General features: G+C 43.8%; 1 protein-coding gene across 1 annotated transcript in view; it reads left to right on the top strand.

The window, feature by feature from the left end:
- Window positions 1–22,201, top strand: part of SETBP1 (SET binding protein 1) — a 271,244-nt gene that overhangs the window by 96,741 nt on the left and 152,302 nt on the right. Inside the window, exon 3 of the mRNA XM_010005038.1 lies at window positions 14,596–14,667. Within this exon, the coding sequence (XP_010003340.1) occupies window positions 14,596–14,667 (72 nt within the window). The remainder of the gene's footprint in view (window positions 1–14,595; window positions 14,668–22,201) is intronic.

The raw sequence follows: 22,201 nt of genomic DNA, 5'->3' as shown, positions 1-22,201 counted from the left end.
GTCCAACTGTCCTGCCAGAGAAGGATCCCCTAGAGTACATCACACAGGAAAGTGTCCAAGCAAGTTTTGAATGTCTCCAGAGGAGACTCCACAGCCTCTCTTGGCAGCCTGTTCCAGTGCTGTCACCCTCACAGTGAAAGGTTTTCCTCATGCTTACGTGGAACTTCCTATGCTCCAGTTTCCACCCGCTGCCACTTGTCCTATCACTGGACATCACTGATAAGAGCCTGGCTCCATCCTCCTGACACTCACCCTTTACATATTTATAAACATTAATGAGGTTGTCCCTCAGTCTTCTCCAAGATAAAGAGACCCAGCTCCCTCAGTCCTTCTTCATGAAGGAGATGTTCCACTCCCTTAATGATCTTTGTGGCTCTGTGCTGGACTCTTTCCAGCAGTTCCCTGTTCTTCCTAAACTCAGGGGCTCAGAACTGGACACAATATTCCAGATGCAGCCTCACTGAGGTAGAATAGAGGAGGAGAACCTCTCTTGACCTACTAACCACACCCTTTCTAATGCACCCCAGGATGCCATTGGCCTTCCTGGCTACCAGGGCACATTGCTGGCTCATGGTCATCCTCCTGTCCACCAGGACCCCAGGTCCCTTCCCCCTATACTGCTCTCAGGAGACAAACATCGCTGTGTCACAGAGACATTTAACAGCTCATAAGCTGGGAAGAGATCAAGAACAGCTTTTAGAAAAGAATTTCAAATACGTATTTTTAGGCAAACAGCAATCTGCTACTAGTTCACAAATCAACACACTGAGTATGTCAAATGCCTGTCTCCTCTCTAGTGCCTCATTTCTGGGATTTAAGGTCACCAACAAATTCTGAAAGCAAACCCAAATAGTGGTATTCTCCTCAATTTCAATCTGAAAGAAAGGAGGTGTTTAAAAAAAACCTCTGATCTGTTTAGAATAGCTTCCATAACATTGTTTCTTATTGACCGATCTCTAATTAAGAGACTCTTGCTCTTGACTCCTGCTCAGATGAATGATTTCTAAGGCTTTTATTTTGGTGACAGTGATGAATTGGTCGATGTTTGTACTAAGCTTTCCTAAGTGCACTATTAAATGGGAAAAACTTCAACAATAAACAGACCAACTGGCTAAGTAATGAATTGAAAATAGGGGGAGGTGTATATTTTTAGACAGAAGAATCATCATGGAAATTGTCTGATTGCCATGCATTTGTAAAAGGGCTACTTGGAAAAATGCTTCCAATAGGTACCAGAATTAGCTGCTCTTGAATCAATGAGATAGCGCTTTGGAGAAAAACTACTTGTCTCATCAATGCCCATCTTGTCCTAAGGCTTGAATATGATCTGAGCATTCCTGATAGTGCTGGAAGCAAAACCTCTAGGCTTTCTTTAAATATCTTTTAGGTTCTTGTCATCATGGCTTGCAATCATGCTTGAATATTTTACCTTTCCCCTATATGAAAAAGATACGGTCAATTAAAGATGCAAAGAAAAGCAAAGGAATCCTCCCAGACCTTTGTATTGTTTTGTCCAGGGTCTGTAATATTAACAAAACACAGGTAAAGACAACTGAATTCCCAATTTTCTCCTGTGTTTGCAATGTTAGAGGATAGTATTTAGAAAGCCAACTGTGTCCTGGGCTGCATCAAGCAAGTTTGGCCAGAATGTCAGGGGTGGTGATTCTCCCCCTTTACACAGCTCTCCTGAGACACCAGCTGCAGTACTGTGTCCAGTTCTGGAGACCCCAACATAAGAAGGACACGGGGCTCCTGGAGCAAGTCCAGAGGAGGCCACAAAGATGATCCGACAGCTGGAGCAGCTCTGCTCTGGAGACAGGCTATGACAGTTGGAGTTTTTCATCCTGGAGGAGAGAAGGCTCCAGGAAGACCTCATAGCAGCCTTCCAGTAACTGAAGGGGGTACAAAAAAGCTGGGGAAGGACTTTTTACAAGGATTTGTAGAGGACAAGCAGTGATGGATGAAAAGTGGAAGAAGGGAGACTTAGATTAGATATTAGGAAGAAATTCTTCACTATGTTAGTGGTGAGATAGTGGAAGAGGTTGCCCAGTGAGGTTATTTCCCCTCCCTGGAAGTGCTGAAGAGCAGGTTGGATGGGGCTCTGAGCAACCTGATCTACTGGGAGCTGTCCCTGCCCATGCAGTGCAATTTGATCTAGATAATCTCTAAGGTTCCTTCCCTGGTTTTAGGTGAGGATGAATGGCATATTTATGGTGTTTCTGTCCAACAGTAAATGGGACTTAAGTTCTCTCCGTGGGTAGAAGTTCAACACTTTGTGTGTTCAGCCTGTCAGACATCAGGGCACACTGGCAGTCCCAAGAGATAATTTCAAGGTTCAGATGTTGCCAGGCACATCACCACATTCATTGAAAACCTTGCTTTATTGAGCAGAAGGTGAGGTTTGGAGTCTTGAGTAGCTTCTGAGCCCCGAAGCTGGCTGGCTTCAACCCTTGGCAATCTTGCACCTCCTCTCCAAGCTGTGGAAATGAGATAGTAGTATCTGTCTCTCAGGGGGTGTTAAGAAGCTTAATTCATTAGTGTTTGCAAAGTGCTTCTAGATCCTCAGATAGAAGACTCTATAAACAGACAAAGTATTACTAATTGCCAGCTTACACTGAATTGTAAAGTGAAAATAAGGATGGCTGGAGGAAAGGGGAAGTGATGACCGTTTTCAGTCTAGTGGCTTCAAGTTAAACAGTTTAAAGTTTGGTTTCCCATTACCATTGTCCTAAAAACTTCCATTCATTGTTATTGGTGTACTACTTGATCTCCAATTTACTATGGAGATGGCATATCCAAGTCTGCAAGTGGGGCCTCCCATACGAAAGAACAAATGATACACTTAATTTGGATAATTATTCCTGAATTTATAACATAAGGTTTTGTGGCCTTAAATGTAACAAAACCTGATTTACAGAATATGACTTCAGTGGTGCTGTTTGATTTACAACAAAATATTTTAGAAAAATAATCTAGCATATCTTTACAGCCAAGGAGAACGTCATGGTACTAATGTTCAGTGTTTCAAAGCAATAGGTGGGGTTCTTGTTTGTATGTTTTAGTTCCATGATTTTTTGTCCTAGTCATTCAGCCCTGGCAGGAAAAAAAACAACAACACAACAAAACAAGGTGGTTTATTTGGTCACTTCCACTTTCTGAATGTCTTCCAATACCAGAGCAATGTTGTGCTAGGAAAATGTCAGGTAACTTGCATTGTTTGTATTTATTAGTTGTGTTATTTATATGCATTTTTCTGCAAAGTCTGCTTCTTTGGGACCACACCCTGTAGACCACACTTCAGAAATCAATCCTAGAAATTGAAAGAAACTTAGTTAGTGCTAAGTCTTTAAAATACAGCTTTTTTGCTTTTTTTTTTTTCATCAAATCCCCATCAAACCACACAGTTAAAAAAGTAGTGTATAGTCATTTCCCACTTGGCTTCCAAAGGGTGAAATCCTCATCTGGTATAAATTGGTGAAGCTCTATTCAAATCAGAGAGACTATATTAATTCACTCCAGCTGAGACTCCAGCCCTTAAAATGCCATCAAGGAGAAAGAGTTCTGCTCAGGATGGATTTTTGGGCTGGGAGGAAGGTTTTGCTGTGTAACTTGGTTATGTGTCTAGGCTCAGGGCTGTGGGAAACTGTCTATTTGACATCTGCAGCATACACAGCAAATGCTTTGGCAGCTCGAGTTAATGCCTTTTGAATTCGCAGGTTGTTTACTTTCAGCTTGAATGTGGATTTGCGTTCAGCCTCAATGGGAAATCTAACATCAGAAGTAATAGGACCCGCCATCTGTCTAAAAGGGTATGAGAATTCCTGGGTTTGAACCAATAATGGAGAGCAGGGACAAGTTCACCCCCTGTATAATCAACTGGCAAATTATTGACGTGCTCCTTGGATTTCAGACGCGGTACCCAATCCCTCTGATGCAGTGTGAGCAAGTGTAGACTTAGGAGATCAGCCCTGTAAAATGAATGTGGTCAACATCCCTTTCCAATGGCTCCTTCTACAAACAAGCTTTGTTCCAGCACTTTCTTTCTTCATTCTGTTTTACAACCCATTTTGGCGTCTAAATTGTGCACCTGTGAAGAGATCTACTCCATCGTCGCTGACGCCGGAGATCTCGGGGGAGCAGTAAACAACACAAGTGAATGGGAGCCCCCATCTCTTGCCAGCATTTCCTGCAAGTAAATATCAATCCATGTGTTAGACATCGGCAGGGAATGGTGTAATAACAAGATAGATTGGGTCACTTTCTTCAGAAAAGCCTGGGGACAGATTTCTCAACCATTCAGCAATTTTGAAAGGGTCCAGATTTTTTGCTTTCCTTCTTTTGAGCCAAAAGTTAAACACATTCCTCCCATCTAAAATAAGAAGCTGCACAAGAGGCAAGTTTTGACAAAAAAAATTATCAGCATCCTGCAGCATTTAGCAGGACAGAATGAACAGATTTTGCAAAGAGAGTTTATGACAAGTAACAAAGCTTCTCCCAGTTCACACCTGTGGACACAAATGGGGTCTTGGGCCTCTTGTACCTCTCTTGGTCGTTACACATTCCTCCCATCTAAAATAAGAAGCTGCACAAGAGGCAAGTTTTGACAAAAAAAATTATCAGCATCCTGCAGCATTTAGCAGGACAGAATGAACAGATTTTGCAAAGAGAGTTTATGACAAGTAACAAAGCTTCTCCCAGTTCACACCTGTGGACACAAATGGGGTCTTGGGCCTCTTGTACCTCTCTTGGTCGTTCAAAAGAGGTGCCAACAGCTTCAGTCAAAAAAAAAATTGCATTTTCTATAAAATGGTGTGGAGATTTTTTTTTTGTAGTTTTTGGAACTCTCTCTGTCTTCCTGGGGGCACTTTAGTGGAAAAAAAAACCTGCTGCAGGCTATACATTGATGAAAAAAATTAGCATTTATCAGTATAACACCATTATGAGACCAGCATGGCACTAACATACACAAAATCTAAATCTATTTTTCTGCTTAGACTTAGGAAAACCTGAAAGACTGTGATCTCACCAGGCAGAAAATGTCTCCTTGCAGTATAAGCACTGAAGGTAATTGGGCAGAAGCAAATAATTTGCATATAATTGAACAAGAAATAATAAAAAAACCCAGCCCAGCAAATAGATGAGCCAGCACGACGAGGCCATTACCTGCACTGAATTCAACCGGCAGTATCCGTTCAGTGGGAACCTGATGACGTGGGTAGGGTCCTGGTTCCAGCCTGCGTTCACAGAGTTGCACATGACATCCCCGGTCTCTGGGAAAATCTCTTCTATTAAAGCTTTCTCCCCACTCAATGCAATTCTTTCCCCCAGATCTGGAGTCACTCTTACGACCAAGCAGTCACAAGGCTGGAAATGTTTCCTTTGTTCTTTCTCTTGTTTCCATCGCTCAAGTTCCTTAATCATTGGCTGCAGCTGGTAATACTTTGCTTCTTCATATAAAAGATTAAAGTCCTAGGAGTAAAAAAAAAAAAAAAAAAAAAAGAACAAGAGTGTATGTACTGCACTGTCTAGAAGACTGTGCCCTTACTTTGGAATCCTCTGTATTACAAATGCCTGGTTCACACCTTTTCCACAGACTTCATCCATAGCTTCTGTTGACTTGGTTTGAGTTATCATGATTTATACCAGCTAAAGACCTGAGTCTTGATCGTGAAACCACTTGGATGAGCTGAAGATCACTGCTTGAGTAATTAATAAATAATAGGGCAAGCAGGAGAAAAAGACAAGAAATCATTTAAGAAAAACATTGTCTGTTTTTTAGCAGCAAAACAGTAATTTTTCACTGTATCTTGAGTGAATGCATCAGCTTTTAACCTTCCTGAGGTGAAAACTCCAGGGACATAGGATATATGGCAGCATCCTTAAAAGCACACTGGCCTGCTTCTCACAGAATCGTAGAGTGGTTTGGGTTGGAAAGGTCCTTAAATATCATCAAGTTCCAAGCCCCCTGCATGGGTAGGGGCACCTCCCATTAGACCAGGTTTTTCAGAACCCTGTATAACCTGACCTTGAGCACTTTCAAGGATGGATCATCCACAGCTTCTCTGAGCAACCTCTTCCATTGTCTCACCACCCTCACAGGAAAGATTTTCTTCCTAATAGCCAATCTAAATCTCCCCTCTTCCAATTTAAAACCATTCCCTCCTTTGTCCCATCACTCCCTGCCCTTGTCCAACGTCTCTCCCCAGCTTTCCTGTAGTCCCTTCAGACACTGGAAGGTGCTCTAAGGTCTCTCTGGAGCCCTCACTTCTCCAGGCTGAACAATGCCAGCTCTTCCTGTGTGTCTTCACAGGAGAGGTGTTCCAGCCCTCTGATCTGCCTAACACAGGGAGCAACATTACTTGAGGTATCCTGATGGAAATCCAACCAGAGATCAAAACCAGGCATGTTTATCCAGGGGACGTGGGGAAAACATTCTGTTTTCATCCCAACAGTACCATCCCTAGGATATTTTACCTCAATTACACTCTGATTTAACAAAACTGGAGGGCACCAGATCATGTTAAAACTGTTTTATTTCTTCCTTATCTGTAAAATCAGGGCTACTGAAGATCTGATGAGTTTCAAGATTGGGTGGGGAAACAAGACTCTCTTCAAAGTCCTTATTTTGTTTATTGATACAATAACTGACTAATAATCACCCAAGGCTATCAGGTTCATTTGAACTGCTGTGATCATGCATCATCCAGGAGAGGAGTAGCCAGCTTACAGATAAGTAATCTACTTAAGGTGGGAGAAATCAGGGCTTGTAGTTCACTCTTAGGGAAGCCAGCTAGTTTTGCTGATGATTCTCAGGGAGTCTTACAGTTTTCCATAGAATCACAGCACCTCTTTTTCTTATTTCCCTCGTATGTGTGTAGTCATGAGAACCAGGATGGCTTGAAATTAAATAAGCACAGTCCAACCTTCAAGTTAAAGACTTTGCGATTTTAGGTTTTACTTGGAACCAGAAGCAGAAAAGCCACAACACTGCATAAAATAAAGAAGAAAAAAAAATAATTTTTTTTAATATTTTTTTTGGTATTTTTGGCATGGACAACTGTTCTGAGAGATACTGGAAATCATGCAAGAAGAGTCTGTTCTTAAGACATTCCCATCCCTGCTCTGAAAACTGAAGGCTTTAGATAAGCATCTGCATCTGGGGATCTTTATCCAAAACAAACCACCCAACCTTTTCTAGTTCACCCGTCACAAACAGTGATTTTCCCCTCTGCTTCTCTCCCCATGCACCTGTGCATGCACACATGTTCTCCGAGGCTTCCTAAAAGCTTTTCCTTGCCTGCAACATTTATTACGTCTCGAGCATGTATTCTCCTTGGTGAAGAAAAAGAAGCATGAGGTGAGCTGCCCCATGCTGTCCAGAGGATTTCCTCTCCTCTGCATCACCGTACACCTTGGGAATCACTTTCCTCCCCTTTCATCCCTTGCCGCATCTTCTCTTTGTTTTGCACAATGATTTTCTTTCATTTCCAGCCTGGGAAAAAAAAAAAAAAAAAGAGACCAACATTCCTCCCCCTCCCTGGCAGTGTGGGTGACAGAGACTGAGAAATCAGCACAGTGTCAGCAAGAGTTTAGCCCCGCAGCTGGGACCTGAACTTTCAGCAGCAGAGCACAGTGCTGGGTCACTGCACTAAAGCAGGCCAGATTGATACAAAGTGCTTGCTCACCCTCGGAAGGGAAGTCAGTTGATAAAAAATCTTTAGGCACAGACATCCTCTCTTGTGAGCTTACAGTGGCAAAGCCTGAGGTTTTTTTTTCCCTGGGAAAGATCACCACGGAGTGTGTATTTACTGTTGTAGCCCCCAAAACAACACAGTATTTGGATGCTCACTGCACTGAGGGGTCTATAGCATTGGGGCAGTGTGGATTTTGGAGCTGTTGAAACTGGAGATGGAGCACATGGGCTCAATGAGGTGTGTACTATGTGAAGTTCTGAGCTCCGAAGACCTGAACGATCTTGTCTGCCAGGAGTTAATGTGCTTAGAAAGAGGATGCTAAAATATTCTTTCCCATTCCAGTTTGCAACTGAGAACTTCTTAGTCCGTAATATCTTTTATTTATAGCACCTTTCAACTGAAAGGATCTTAAAGTGCCTCCGTCTGAGAGTCACTTCAATGATACCTTTGGTCAGGGGTGCTTCTCTGTGGGGGCCTCTTAGGTTTCAGGGCTTGCTTTGTCATGGACACGTGTGAGGGACCCAGTCGGCCTTGCCAAATGCCAGCACATGATACTGAAAGCTGGAGGAAAGGAACCCCACTCTAAAGCTGAGGAACAGCAAAGAGAGAAAAAGGGAGTTGTAAACTGGTTGGAAGAGAGAATTTGGGTGGACACAGGTTGATTATGGAGGCAGATGCTGGGAAGAACGTTGGGGCTTTAAGCAACCTAGTCTAGTGGAAGGTGCCCCTGCATATGGCAGAGTGGTTGGAACTAGATCATCTTTAAGATCCCTTCCAACCTAAACCCATAGATGTCTATGATCCTGTGGTTCTATGAACTATTGCCAATGCTGGATGATATCCTTATGGAAAGGGCCTGGGCAGTGAAGATACATTTCAGAAGAGAGAGTGTAGTGTCTCTAACTGATTATTTCTCCATCCAACCCAGCTATCTCTAGCTGTGCTGCAGGGGCCTGGAGAAAGTTCCAATGTGAACCTTGCACAGGGGACACATCCCAGAGACAGAGGTGCTCCTAAGGACACTGGCTGAGGCTCAGTTTAAGTATGCAACTGCACTTATTCCTTAATGAGTGCAGTCACAACAGGGCATCTGTTTATTTTAAGTCCATTTCAGAGCCTGCTTATCAGCTGCTCCACAGGTAGCAGCTGATGGTGGCTAAAGGACCAGCTCCTCCATGTTTCTCCTGGCATCTGCAGGCTGTCCCCCAGCCCTCTGCTTTCCTCCTGCATTATACACACAGGGCAGGGAAGTAAAAGTCAGACCAGCTGACAGGTCTGTGATTCCAGCCTGGAGTTTCTGCTTCAACCACAGGCAGGTGAGATTTTGCCAAGGTATATATTGGGCAGCTGCTCAGGATGCTGCTGTTTTGTCTGTACCACCCTGAGCATGCTAGCTGTCTGTCCATCTGCCTGTCTCCTGGTTTGTCTCTGGAAACTGTCTTTTAAGTCAGTTGTTCTGCTATTCCCCAGGGTGGCCATGGTGAACATGCTCGTTCAGCAAAACCAGCCTTTTCCCAGCACTTTTGCTGGGTCTACCAAGTGACTCGTTGCCACCAGGAGTAGAGGCACTGGGTCTGAGAAGCAGCGAGTGCCCATCTGTCTCACCATCTTCTAACTCTGGTGGCTTCCAAGGAGCCATTCCTGATGTGTCTCAGTGGACAAGTGGGTCCAACTAGGCTCATAAAAATCCCCATGGACACAAGCAGCTGCTTATGGGGCCATACCCTGCTCTGGGTCTCCAGCCTCATGTACTCATGACACTACCTCTTCTATGCTGAAATCCTCAGAATATCTTATCCCCTCCATCCATGCCCCTCCCAAGCCATCCTCTTCATCAGCATCAGTGTTATTCTATTTTATCTCCAAACCTCTTTTCTCCAGGCACTAGACAAGGTGCGTTTTACACCCCCTTATCTCCCTCATGCACGTCTTAGTAGTGTTTCAAAGCCCAGTTTAATTGCACTCGAGTTGCTGGCTCAAAGTTTGCTGTCTTGGGTCCTTTCCATGGAGAACATGCATTTTGCCTCAGCCTTTCTCTACCTCCCAACTAAACCTGTCTCCTCCGTCCTTGCTGGAGGGTGCTGGGGCGTGCACATCCTGGCATCCACAAGAGTCATGTTGCCTGCTTTTAGAGCATCCCTTGCTCCTTCTGCCTCAGAGAAGAGCGTGCATATAAGTTGTGTGTGTACGTATGGGGCTTCCCCCCCCGCCTTGTTGGTCCACTGAGCATCATGTTTTGCTCTCTTTGGTTGCTCCTTCCACACGTGCTGCTCTGGATTTGTGGGTGGGAGTGGCAGGGACCCCCCCGTAGGCAGTCTAAGAGGGGAAAGGGGGAAAAAAAAAAGCAAAAAATAAGACAAATAAGTGTATAAATATCTGGGAGGAGAGCGTTTAAGAGGAGAGAAAAACAAATCAAAGCTGGTGCCAGGCTGGAACGGGCAGCTGGTTGCCAGCACAGCAGGCTGAGGAGTTGCTGGTAGAAGCTGTGAGTGCCACGTTTGGGCTGCTTAAAGAAATACACCCTCCCTCCCTCATTACTACAGCTCTGTTTTGTTTGTTGTTTTGTTTTGTTTTGTTTTGTTTTTCCCCTGCCCCACAAGCAGCAGGAGGAATTCGGTCACCAGGCACAGGCTTGCAGAAAGTTTGTATGTACAGCAATGCCAAGGGTTGCACACGGATTGTGTGTGTGTGTCCTGTGTGCACACGTGTGCGTGCCCGTGAGTGCTGCAGGTCGCTTGGGCAGCTGGGACCTGCTGGGTTGGACCTGCCAGGCGTGTGGTGGGTGCAGGGGGTCTCCACGACGAGGAGATGCCAGCTCATTGGCAACCGTGGCACGATTTTTGTTATTTATTATTATTATTATTTTTTTTTTATTTTTTGGTGGTGTGAGGGGAGAAGGTGGGAGGGCTTGGGGATGGAGGAGTAAGGGCGGCGGGGTGGGGGGAATGTGTGCGGTGGGGGGGGGGGTGGTGTTGAGCTGTAACGCTTGGCTGGGAAAATTTAGAGGAGTACAAAGGAGCGAGCGATGAAAAGGGGTGGTGGGAGTGGGGGAAGGAGGCTGCGAACTGGCTGCTGCGGAGGTGGGAAGAGATTTATGTTTGCGGAGTGGGTTCGGTTGGGAAGTGGGCTTTGGGAGGGGAGGGGGGGTGGTGCCGGAGGGAGGCTTCATTTTCTGCCTTTCTTCCCTCCCTCCCTCCCTCCCTCCTTCCTTCCTTCCTTCCCTCCCCTGGGCGCTCGGAGGGAGAAGGCAAGACAAAAAGCTGAACGGGTGCCAAGAAGGAGCCGCAGCGACTCGAAAATGGCACATTCTGCGCCTACACTCGTGTTTCGGGAGCCGGGCTGCGCCGGAGCCGCTCCGCTCCCCCTTTTAAACGGCGCCCCTTTCATCCCCCACCCACCCACGGTGATATTTAGGGGTTCTGGGAAAAGCGAGGAGTCCTTGCCAGGGGTTTGGGTAGGGAGGTTTCAGCCCCTCACCCCCCCGGGGCTGGTGCAGTGGGGCGAGCACCTGGCAGGAGTGATGCTTGTAGCTGAGCGTGTGAGTGTGAGCGTGTGTGTGTGTGTGTCACGATGCTCAGCAGACAGATCATAAGCAGAGGAGAGAGTGTGCTCATCCCTTCCTGCCATCTCTGTCTCGAGGAGGGATTTTTTTTATTATTATTATTATTTTATTTTATTAAGGAGGAAAAGACTTGGCTCCCAGGGAGTTTTCTGATTGTTTCCCTCTTGCCACTCCTTCCCCTCCTCCTCACTGTCCTCCTCTCTCCATACCCATAAGGCTGCTCTCGTGGCTCTGTATCGTGATGCAAGGTTACTTGTAGGACACAGGAATCTCTGCAAGGTGCAGCGTTGCCTGCGTCGGTGTTCCCCTCCTCTCCTCGTTTGCTGACGGAAGAGGCAACTTCCAGGCAGCTCCATGGCTCAGCTGAGCTGGTTGGTGCCGTGTTGGTGCTTTGGTTACAAAAAACCCTTTCTGCAAAAGCCCCTTCCCTTTCCTCTCTGGATAAAACAAAGAAAAAAAATGTTTTGGTCCCCTCTTCCCTCCATTCCCAGGCTGTGAAGAGTTACATGGTAGTATTTTTTATTATTATTATTTTATTTTTTAAATCACATTTATTTTTATTAAAAAAAAACAAAACATAAGTTTTCAAGTTCCTAAGAGAACAAGCATTGTTGTAGTAGTCCAGTACTTAAAGCTAAATACAAACATCTTCTACCACACACACACAGTACTCCTGTCTAGATTGTGCTGGTGTTTCAGTGTGAACATTTAGGTTTACTAAAACACATTCAGATCCTGTTTTAACAGCAGTTTTAGCATGCACACAGCCAGCAGGTCAGGTTCAAGGACACCTTTTCAAAGCATGGGCAGAGGCTCATTAACTTGCTGCATCTCAGAAGCTTGTGGGTTGTTGGGTTGTTAGCTTAGCCCTGTTTGTAGTCCTAGGAATGGGATAATCCCTGTGACCTGTCTCCCACCTGAAAACTATGCCCTAGTATATAGCTGGATTGTTTCAGATCTCACCTTTGGTTTCAGACACATGGGCTTGGTTTTGGAGCATGCAATTCCACTTATGTAATGCCTTTTTGGAAATACGATGATAAACAATGGAGAATTTAGGGAGGCTTAAACGTGTTTTCCAGCCTGCGTTCCTCATGGTCTTCTCACAGCTCCTTGCAGAGCAATGGTCCTTCCTCTTTGGAAGATTAGAGGGAAGGTCAAAAGTTCAGTCCCAAATTAATGCTGCTAGGAGGTGCATTCATTTCTAAAGTGATTCTAGCAGGCTTTGTATGGAGTAGGACATCTGCAGATCTCTCTTTCTGTTCTCAGCTCTGCCTTGAACCATGTAGTCGTGGCAGCTTGTCTTGAGCTTGCACAGAAGAGATGCTGTTCTCTCTTCTTGTATTTTCCTCTTTGTCACAAGAGAAGGGTATGCCATGCTTGGCCTAGGAAACCTTGGACTGGGTGAAAAAAAACAGAGCAAATGCCAACAAGAGGGCTGGCCAAGAAACTTGGAGTAATCTGTGTGCCATTGTACGTTCCACCAGACCCCACCTGTTCTTCATGAATAAAGTCTATGCATAAAAATGTGTGGTTTTGTATGCACACATGTGATTGCTGTTTGCTTTTCAGTTGCCTCTTCTGACTTAATGAGTTGTGTATTGAAGTTACCATCCTCACAAGGGCACACTCCATGCAGACCTTCCCTGAATTTCCCACAAGTGGCTGCTGATAGTTTGGCTGCAGCTGCACCTCTTTCTTTGGCCACAACTGCTTCTTTTTAACCTGAGATCACTGACCATGGGATGCCAACCTGCAAAAGCAAATGCCAGGAGCAGGGATTAAAGCCCACATCAAAGTGAGCAGAGGAGACCCTGGCAGCTGTCCTAACCTGCCATGCACCTGCACAGAGTGTGGCTCACGCTTTTAGTTGTGGAGCCAGCTTGTGTTTACTAGTGATTTAAGCCTCTTAATACTTCAGTTACCAAATAAGAATACTTAACATATTTATAGATAGGATCCCAAAGATGTGGACAAATATTAATGTGGACCTAGAACAACAATGTGCACAAAGTAGCAATGTTGTATTTGTTACTGAGGAAGGTAAAATGAACACAGTAAATGAAGAGACCTTCCTAAACATTTAAATTTCAGAATGCAGACCTCTTTAATTTCCTTGATATCTTGCCAATGCTGTGGAGTAAGGGAGCTTGTCCATCTTGGGACAAAAATGTTACTCTGGTATTTTCCAAGGGGTCCAAGTAAGCCATCTGTGTATCTTGGTCATACTTCCCAAGGAGCATAGGAAGACATTGACAAGAAAGCTGAATGTCTTTGTCTTTTTTTTCTTTCCCGTGTCAAAGAAGTGTCATCTGAAACATGTCTCATGAATCTCAAGTTGCTTCCTTCAAATCTCTCATCCTTTTAACACTTTATAATGAGAAATGTTGTCTTCTTGGAGTTGTTAGATTATTGGTGTCCAAAAGGGTTAATGTGGAGGAGTCTTTCAGGGCTATCTTCTGCCCCTTCTCCCTGCACCTTCTCCACTCTCAGTCTCTTTTTCTTTTTTTTTTTTTTTTTTTTTTTTTTAAAACACTGGTAACCTCATATTTCTGTAATTTAAATGTGCAAATGCTTTGCAGTCATGGTCCAGTAGCTGGGTTAATCTCAGACCCCTGGAGTGGCAGATGGCTGATTTGTTGCTGATTCCAGTTACAGAGAATTGTGCCACCTATTATCTTTGCACAGGCTGCTGCTTAAAAGGATGCCTTGGGCAAAATCAGTGAAAAGCAGAGCAAAGAAAACACTCTCTGATCTGCATCACCACAGGTGAAAATGTAAAATGTTTCACCTTTGTGTGAAGGGCTCGAGAGCTGGACAAAGAGAGGAGAGGAGAGAAAGATCTCATTTTTGTACCAGACGTGCTCTTTGTCACAGTCACAATGTTGAATCAAACACTTAACCATGTTTTAAATGGTTTTGCAATGTGGTAATCTTTGGCTTCAGCTCCCCACCCATGACACCTTCCTGCTCTTCCCGAGCTTTTCTGACACAGGTTGTCACAGGAATCCATGGCACCACTCCCTGCCATCAGGCCTCATTTTGTGCCCTGCAGCTGATAGGGAAAGCTGTGATGCTTACTACGGATTTTTGGGAGGACAAAACTGCGCATCTGTGTGGGTTAAGGAGAAGATCAGGGGACCTTCCAAAACTGGGCAGGGCCAAGGGTGAATGCCAGCACCAGGTGCTCAGAGGTGGCAGGTGGTTGTGGGCATGCAAAACGATATAATGAAATGGAGAAGGGCAGAGCAAAACTTGGGATGCTTTTGACCATTTTCTGCACAGTCATTCCCACAATCAAGGTTTTCTCTTTTCTCTTTGCTCTGGGAAACGCCACAGAGTCAGATGAAGAATTTGGGAAGAGACTGTGCGTTCCCTGTGCAGAGTCCAGTGATGAAATCTGTGAACAAGGTAAGAACAAAGGGTTATGGCTGTGAAAGTTTTTATTTCTTCCTTTTCCCCCTCCAAACCCATTATTCCAGGGTTAGTCTTGAAATTTAGGATGTGTGTAGCACAGAAACCAGTATTCCTAGAATTAAGTGAAAGAATCTAAAAAGATCAAGATAAATAGGTCTTCTTTTTAATGCATGCCATTCTGATCGTTTAGGTTTTAGAACAGTTTGTATTGTATCGAGATGATCTATGTGTGAATAATTGTTACCAACCTCCTGACACCAGGACCTAATTATGAAGTAAGAGCCTTAAATAGGCCATTTGCGTAGTGAGCTTCCATATGTCTCCTTGCACAATTTATTTGCTTCACTCCATTGAGATATAATGAGAATGAAACTCCTAGAACTGCCTTTGACTCTGAGGCTCTCCTTTTCATCTCCTCTGCAGTTATAACCCACTATTAAGAAGATAATATCTATTTATCTTTGTTCAGAAGGAATAAGCTACTGTACTTCTACTCTAAGATTCTTGGGCAAACTTCCAGATTGCCCAGGTTTCTCTATTTCCAAGTTTCCAATGGAAATAGAATGAGAAATGCCAGAACAATCTGCAACCTAAGAAAAAATGTAATGCTGTCAGAGAAAGCCTCAAGAAGTTTAGGACAGGACAATCTTGAAGGAATACTACCTACCATGTATCTACCTCAAGACCGTGCTGAAAAGCAGTGTTGTGGTGTTTCAGTCAATGCATAGATGTAATTTGAGGAACACAGATGCAACCTGAAGAGTGCTGTGTTTGACTTTCTTCCTGCTAGGGTATGAGGAATGGTGAAAGGTTAGAACAGGGCTGCCTGAGTTTTGCCTTAGTTTTCAGGACTTATCTCAGTCTGAAGCAACATGCTTTCTAGGGCTTTTTTTTCACCTTATGTTGCAGAGCATGTTCTTTAAATATCCTTTATTTCCAAACACCTCGTACATCCATGACTCCATCCCATGCTTCAAGTGTCCTGCTTCACTCTTTTACTCCAATCAGTCCAGAGTCAGAAAAACTTAAATATATGATCGAGTATGATTTTATTTCTGGGGAACTTTAATAAGTGTACAAGGTTTTGTTTTGGTGTGTGGTTTGTTGCTTATTTTCCCCCTTCCAAATCAAGGTTTTATTTAGTTTTCCAATGTGAAACAGTTCCACTTGCAATGATTTTGTTTATGATAATTCACTTGCATGTTCCCTTACAGGAATTGTCATTGCCTTCTAGAAGGGAGGTTAGCGCTGGTCCCCTTGCAGTGATAATTATAATCAGACCTGTCAGCCTCCACACAGTCTATGCTTATCATTTGCATTTAGGAGGATTTTTCCTGAAGCCTATTACCACTGCTGTTTCTTGGGGAAAAATAGTCATGATTTTTTCTGCTAATCTTTGATGGCTCTCAGCTTTGAAAGCACAGAGAGGAGCAAAATGACTGCCAGTTGCAGTTAAAGAAACTGTCTGTTGGTCAGTAGATTCTGTAGAGCTCTGCATTTGGACATCTGGAGACCCAAGGAGCAGATGGATAGTCTGGGGTATGCTGAGGGGTTTAATTTGATTATGACAACTCTTGAGGTGTGTGGGAGATGGAAAATAATGCTTTTTCCAATTGTCATGCTCACAGAAACTAGCTCTGCAGACCTGCTAGGCAAGGGCTTCAGGTGGCAGGTGGTTGTTGGCAGTGGTACTCTGTCTCCCTGCTGGTTTTGGGCATCAGTCTGTGGCTTTGTCCATGGAGAACTGGTTGGTCCCAGGATTTTCTGAGAAGAGGCTGGAGTCAGTGCTGGAGGCAATGGCTGGCATCCAGGGATGGGCACAGTGCAGAACTGGTGGACCCACTGCCACCAAGACACCACAGTACAAAAGGGAACAACTAGTCAATGTGGTGGTGGGTAAGATATTTGAAATGTCTTCATCCTAGTGTTATTCACTGGGAAACAGATTGTCCACTTATTAGATTCCTCCCCATTTTTACTCCATTATTCCTGTTGATATGCTAATAAGCCCTATTTCTTGGCTTTTTACTTTTTGCTAACTTTAATTTAAAAAAAGGCAACATAATTTTTATCAGTTCATTAGTCAAAATGAGTGCTGTATCTTCTAGTCCCTCTTATGTTATCACCAAGTTCTCAGTAATGTATTCAGAGATTTGGGCTCCCTTGATTTTGTCAGAATTTGAGAGCGATCAGCACTTTATACCTTTTTTAGTAAAGGAAATGGTGGGAGAGTGGGAAGTCTTACATTTTCTACAGTGATATATTTACAGTGTGCAGCGGTATGATTTGCCTTTGTTTCATTCAAATTTGCTGGGAACTAGAGATTTATTTATCAGGTGTCACTCCCTGAAGGAAGATAAATGCCATACAGCGAAGACTTCATCTATTATACAAACCGATTTGAAGGCTTTGCTATTGCATTCCTCTGCATGGTGTAAAAATGCCTTCAGCTGAACAGAGACAGAGTGATACTTGGCAGTAGCATCTTATGACCTTTTGATCAGCTGAGATCTCAAGCCATATTAGTGGACAGATTATGATGTGATGGAAAGAGGGCCAGGAATAGCCTTTTTATCATTAGATCCTTCCTGTGACTGTCCTTCTTCAGCATATTCAGGTGGTTAATCACCAGGGCCGGGACAATAGTTTGAAAGCAAAGGAGTGAAGTACTGGTACAGGCAACACACATAGGATCAGGTTTGCCAGCTGCAGTGGGGTATTGAAGCTTATAGTTTCTCCGTAATATTATCCTAACTGACTGTGTCTGTCAAGATCGCGGGTGACCTTACAATGTCTCCTTTCACAAATAGCCCCATTTTGGCAGAAAGATCTACACAAAAAGGACCCTAAGCCCTTGGACCACAGGGGAGCTGCAGTCCCCGAGTCAAAGTTACACACATGGTGAATATGGGAGTCTGACTGTGAAGGGAAACGTTCACATGGAAATGTCGCTGTCATTTCTGAGATAAAAATAGTAATGCTCAAACCTATTTCAACCCTTTTTAGAAAGAAAGAAAGAAAGAAAAAAAAAGCAAGTTTTTAGAAAATGCACATCCCTGATACTAAACAGAAACAGGAACAACTTTTATACTGTTCTTACCTACCTGCCTGTGCAGGATTACTCCTTAAACTTTGCTGTATGTTTAAGTTAGCCTCTTTTATATCTCAATGGCAAATAGGAATCATCAGCCTCCTTGATAATTATGCATAAAGGAATTCTCATTAATTTCTGGTTCTGCACATTGGTAATGGTTGTGCCGAAGTTTGATATGGCTCCTGTGGCCACTTTTGGAGGGAAGGAAAGATGGACATGTGTTTGTGAAGTCTGATGTAGATGCATTTGGGTCTGTCTGAGCGTGGAGTATGTATATCCCTGTACACATTAGCCCAGGATTATCTGAGCTGAACATGTTTTGTTTTCTCTTGAAGCCAAAAGAGCTGTTCATTTTCCTGAGAGGGAGAAGATGGAGGGCTGGCAGTGCATGAATCCCAAAGTGCTGTCAGTGCAGTGGGGATGCTGAAGCATAAGGTCCTGAGAACAATAGCTGCCACAGCCCTGTGGAAACTCTTTGAAAAAGAGAAGGTTATGGAGGTGGAGAAAATGCACAGCAGGACACCATCTCCTCTTATCTCCCCCAGCCTCTTCAATCAGGTGCCTGCTGGGCTTCCCACTCCTCCTGCCTTTTGCACTAGATCATAGGATCATAAGGTATTAGACTCTGCTGGCATGAAGTAATCCACCATCCTCCTGGCATTATAGCTCCCGGAGACAGGGAGCCACTGTGAAACATTAAGGCTGTGAACCCACACAGTGCTTTTAGCTGCAGCTGCCAGGGCTGCAGAGGTGTCCAGATAGAAGCTGTGAGGAGGCACCAGCTGCTCAACAGAAGTCTCCATCACCTTTTCCTTGGGAAAAGCAGGCACTGCAAAGAATGGATGGCAGCCTTGGTGCTTTCTGTACACCAAGAAAGTCCCATTGCTGTAATACATCTAGCTCACTATCATAAGGTGATCCTCTTCAGACCGCAAGTTGGTTGTTACATGGGTGATGCCCACAGACAAGCACTGCAAGCAACATGAGCAAAACCATTCAAAGGGATAAGTTTCTCTGAATGGTTGCCATCTGAGAGTAGGAGCTTCTGATGACAGCTTTGAAACATTTCCACTGAGAAGTCTTTGTGGTGTGTGTGGTGAAGAGAATGCAGGTACTAAATGTTTCCTCTGCCTCCTTCCACTGCCTTGTAGTGCTTGCGTCCCTGTGGAGTGTAGAAGATTGCCCAAAATTGGGTGACATCATACCAAGATCTTCCCTTTTGGTGTGGGATTGAGTTAACGCTGCTCTGCCTTCTTCCAGATGGTCGATGCCCTGATAAACTCAGTTCTTCTCAGAGTGAAGTGCTTGCATTCAGTTTCTTGTAGCTCAAAGGGATCCATGAAATCAGACTCACTTTGCCTTGGACAGCTCAGCACAGAAGTTCCTATGGGACACCTTATGGTCTTCTGGTGTAGCATGGTTAGAACATATGGCAACTGTTTGAGGTGGGATGCATTTTTGGGGGTATGCAATTTAAAGTTGCAAATGTTGAAGATGTTGTGTCAAGCAGATGACAGTGGTGTGGGATGGGACAAAGAGAATGGTGATTTGTTTCTTCAGTTAAGCTGACCATGTGTTACATCTTTGCTATTTTGAACACCTAACATCTCTTTCCTTGGAATAATTATTAGATTGTGGACAGCAGTAATCTACAGCTTCTCAGTAAGAGTGATACCATGAACCAGCCAAATGTTATTGTTATAACCAAATCTAGGGTCATACAGTTCCCTTCTCATTTGAGAAGAGGTCACCTTGGACAGGAAAGGTGAAAAAGGAGGTATCTCATACCAATGTTTTAGACTGCATCTGTCTTAAGCAAGTTAAGCAGTGTCTGGGAATGTCACTGGCATGAAAGCATGACTGGATGTACTCAAACTACTAGACCATTCATTGGCATGCTTTGGTCCATGACAACTAGCAAACTCCTAAATCATCCCTAAGTGTGGATCAGGGTTCATCCCAGTGAGCTGTTTGCATTTAGCAGCTGCATTAGGGATCCTAAGGCATGGTTTGTGAGCAGAGATATGAACCACTCTGTGCCAGTTGGCCTTAATGCCTAGGAATATTTCTGGGCATATTTCATTTACTATCAGCTGAAGAAGCTCAGGCTCAACTGAGCAACTGGACTGCAACATCCTAGACTCCATTTGTCAGCAGTAGCAGAGAGAGAGGAGCCACCATCAGAGGCTGATTCAGCCTCCCTTTTTCCTGACCTCTCCAAATTGTAAATGGCAGACAAGGCAACTAAGCCTACAGGATTCAATGTCCTGATAGCAAAAAAAAAGGCTCTATTATCCCAGAAAAAGCTTTCTTATAGTGCAGGTGCATTTTCTGTATGTTTACTCATCATCTCCCCTGCCTCTCCACACTAGGATTAAAAGAAAAATGTTAAGCCATTTAGGTGGTCTTTCCTGCAACAGCAAGTACCATGAGTTCCTTTTCTTCACAGAAACTATTTCTTTCTCCTGCACCATAGGAAAACTCCTTTTTCAATTAATTTCAGTTACACGGCTGGTGTTCTGTACAGTTTCCTTTTAATAGTTCGGTGGTCGATGGTTAAACATGTCTATTGGAGACAATTGTGAATTTGTATATAAGAAGGCAGCTCAGGAAAGGATAAAGCATTATGACTTTCACATATAAGTAAACCCATTGTTAGAGTAATAAAATTTTAATTTGAGTTTGCCCTATGCAAATACACACATGCATATGTATACCTCACACTGAATAAAAAAGCCAGGTTAAAAAAAAAGCAAACAACTTTGGCTGTACTACTGAAACGAAAGTGCATTATCTTTTCTTTTACTGAAAACTTCATGGATGAAGTGATCTGATAAATATGCATTTAAACATATCAAACAAAACATCTCCTCTTTGAGAATGCCTCAAGTGTTTGTTCACAGGGGAGAAGGGTGAAATTATTGATCTAGTTTGTCACATATTTGTAAATATGACCTCAGTCTGCAGGTTTCAGTAAATAAAGTATTTTCTCCTGGTGTTTCAGTGTGTCAGATAAGTAAATTATATTTTTGACATGTTAAAGATGTTCCATTTTAGTCACTGACAATACCCATGTTGTGTCACTGAAACTCAATGCCCCGTGTTGCTTGTTAACAACTGCACATTTATTGTTTCAGTGTCCCAGTTTGCTACCAAGTATCAATGCACTGCTACATACCAAATAATCAATAGTTCTGTCAGCTGAGTATGCCCTGGAAATGCAATATTACTGTTAATATTGATCCACCGAGCAGAAATCAAGGCATCAAAGTTTGCAGACATCACTTGCTCGCACCTTGGCTTTTGTTTGCAAAGAAACCAGCTTGAAAATTGCTGCACCGTGCTGTCCTCCTGGGACCAGTGCTTGCTGCACACCCTCCTTCTGTGTATAGTAACAACCATGAACATAAGGGCAAGGGCACCCAGGCACAGGCAGCTTGCAGATATGATACATAACAGTTTCATTTCAGCCTTCTGTGGTTTCTGGGTGCAGCAAACCAGCTGCAGAGTGCTGGTAAAATCAAGCTGCAGCAGCTCTGCTATCTGCCTCTGATGGTGCAGTGTAGCAGCTTAGCTGGTCAAATTCATCGATGTCCCAGTGTGCTCTTCTTGATGGGAAGAGTGAGAAGGGCTGTGAACGGATGGCTTGAGTCCTCTGGCAGCCTTCTCCAAGCATCATGAGCAGTGCCTTTAATGAGAGCTTGTGTGCTGTGCTTGCAGAGGTTGAATTTGGGCTCAAGTTATTGGTTGGGAAGAAAAAAGCCCTGCGACATCAAGGTGTGCGGGCAGTGTCAAGCACATCTGTTCTTTGCTCTCTTGCCCCTCCCCAGGCTGACAGGCTGCCTTGGCAGGAAGAAAATGTGGTGCTCCCCTTTCCCATGTGTACGACCACACACACCCCTGAGTTTGGCAGTCTTTGCCATATCTGTAATGGCTTCATGATGAAGCTGTGAATGAAGGTTTGGCAGATTGATTTTACAATTGAGTCTTCCCAGAAGCAGCCCAGAATTTCATTAACTAAGATACAGGCATGATTTCCTATAAGTTCTTTTCAGATTTGGCTAGATTCAGGTAAATTAAAGCAGTATTTTATCTAGGTACCACCAAAATTAGTTGGCATAGTACTCTTCATATAGGAATACTATATTTCTAATCTCTTATTTCGTATTTTGGCAGCAGCAGCACTACAGGATGCTACCATCATTTATCGTGTTTCTTTTATAAGTGGCTCTACTTCAATAAAGCAAGTGGTGGGAATAAAGTAACCTGAATGTGGGGAGAAGGAAATGGTTCCACTTTGCCACCATAGCTATGGAAAGGCAAAGGTCAATAGCGGAAGGATAAAAGCAGGAGACTCAGATGGCTGGAAGTAGTTCATGAGAGTCCCTTAAAAAAGCAAGGGAGGAAAATGGCTATCACAGAAACCTTCCTTTC

The sequence above is a fragment of the Chaetura pelagica genome, unplaced genomic scaffold (genome assembly GCF_000747805.2).
Source record: "Chaetura pelagica isolate M959 unplaced genomic scaffold, ChaPel_1.0 scaffold121, whole genome shotgun sequence".
NCBI classification, from domain to species: Eukaryota; Metazoa; Chordata; class Aves; order Apodiformes; family Apodidae; genus Chaetura; species Chaetura pelagica.
Note: the sequence above shows the minus strand (reverse complement) of the source record. Positions and strands in the feature narration are given on the sequence as shown.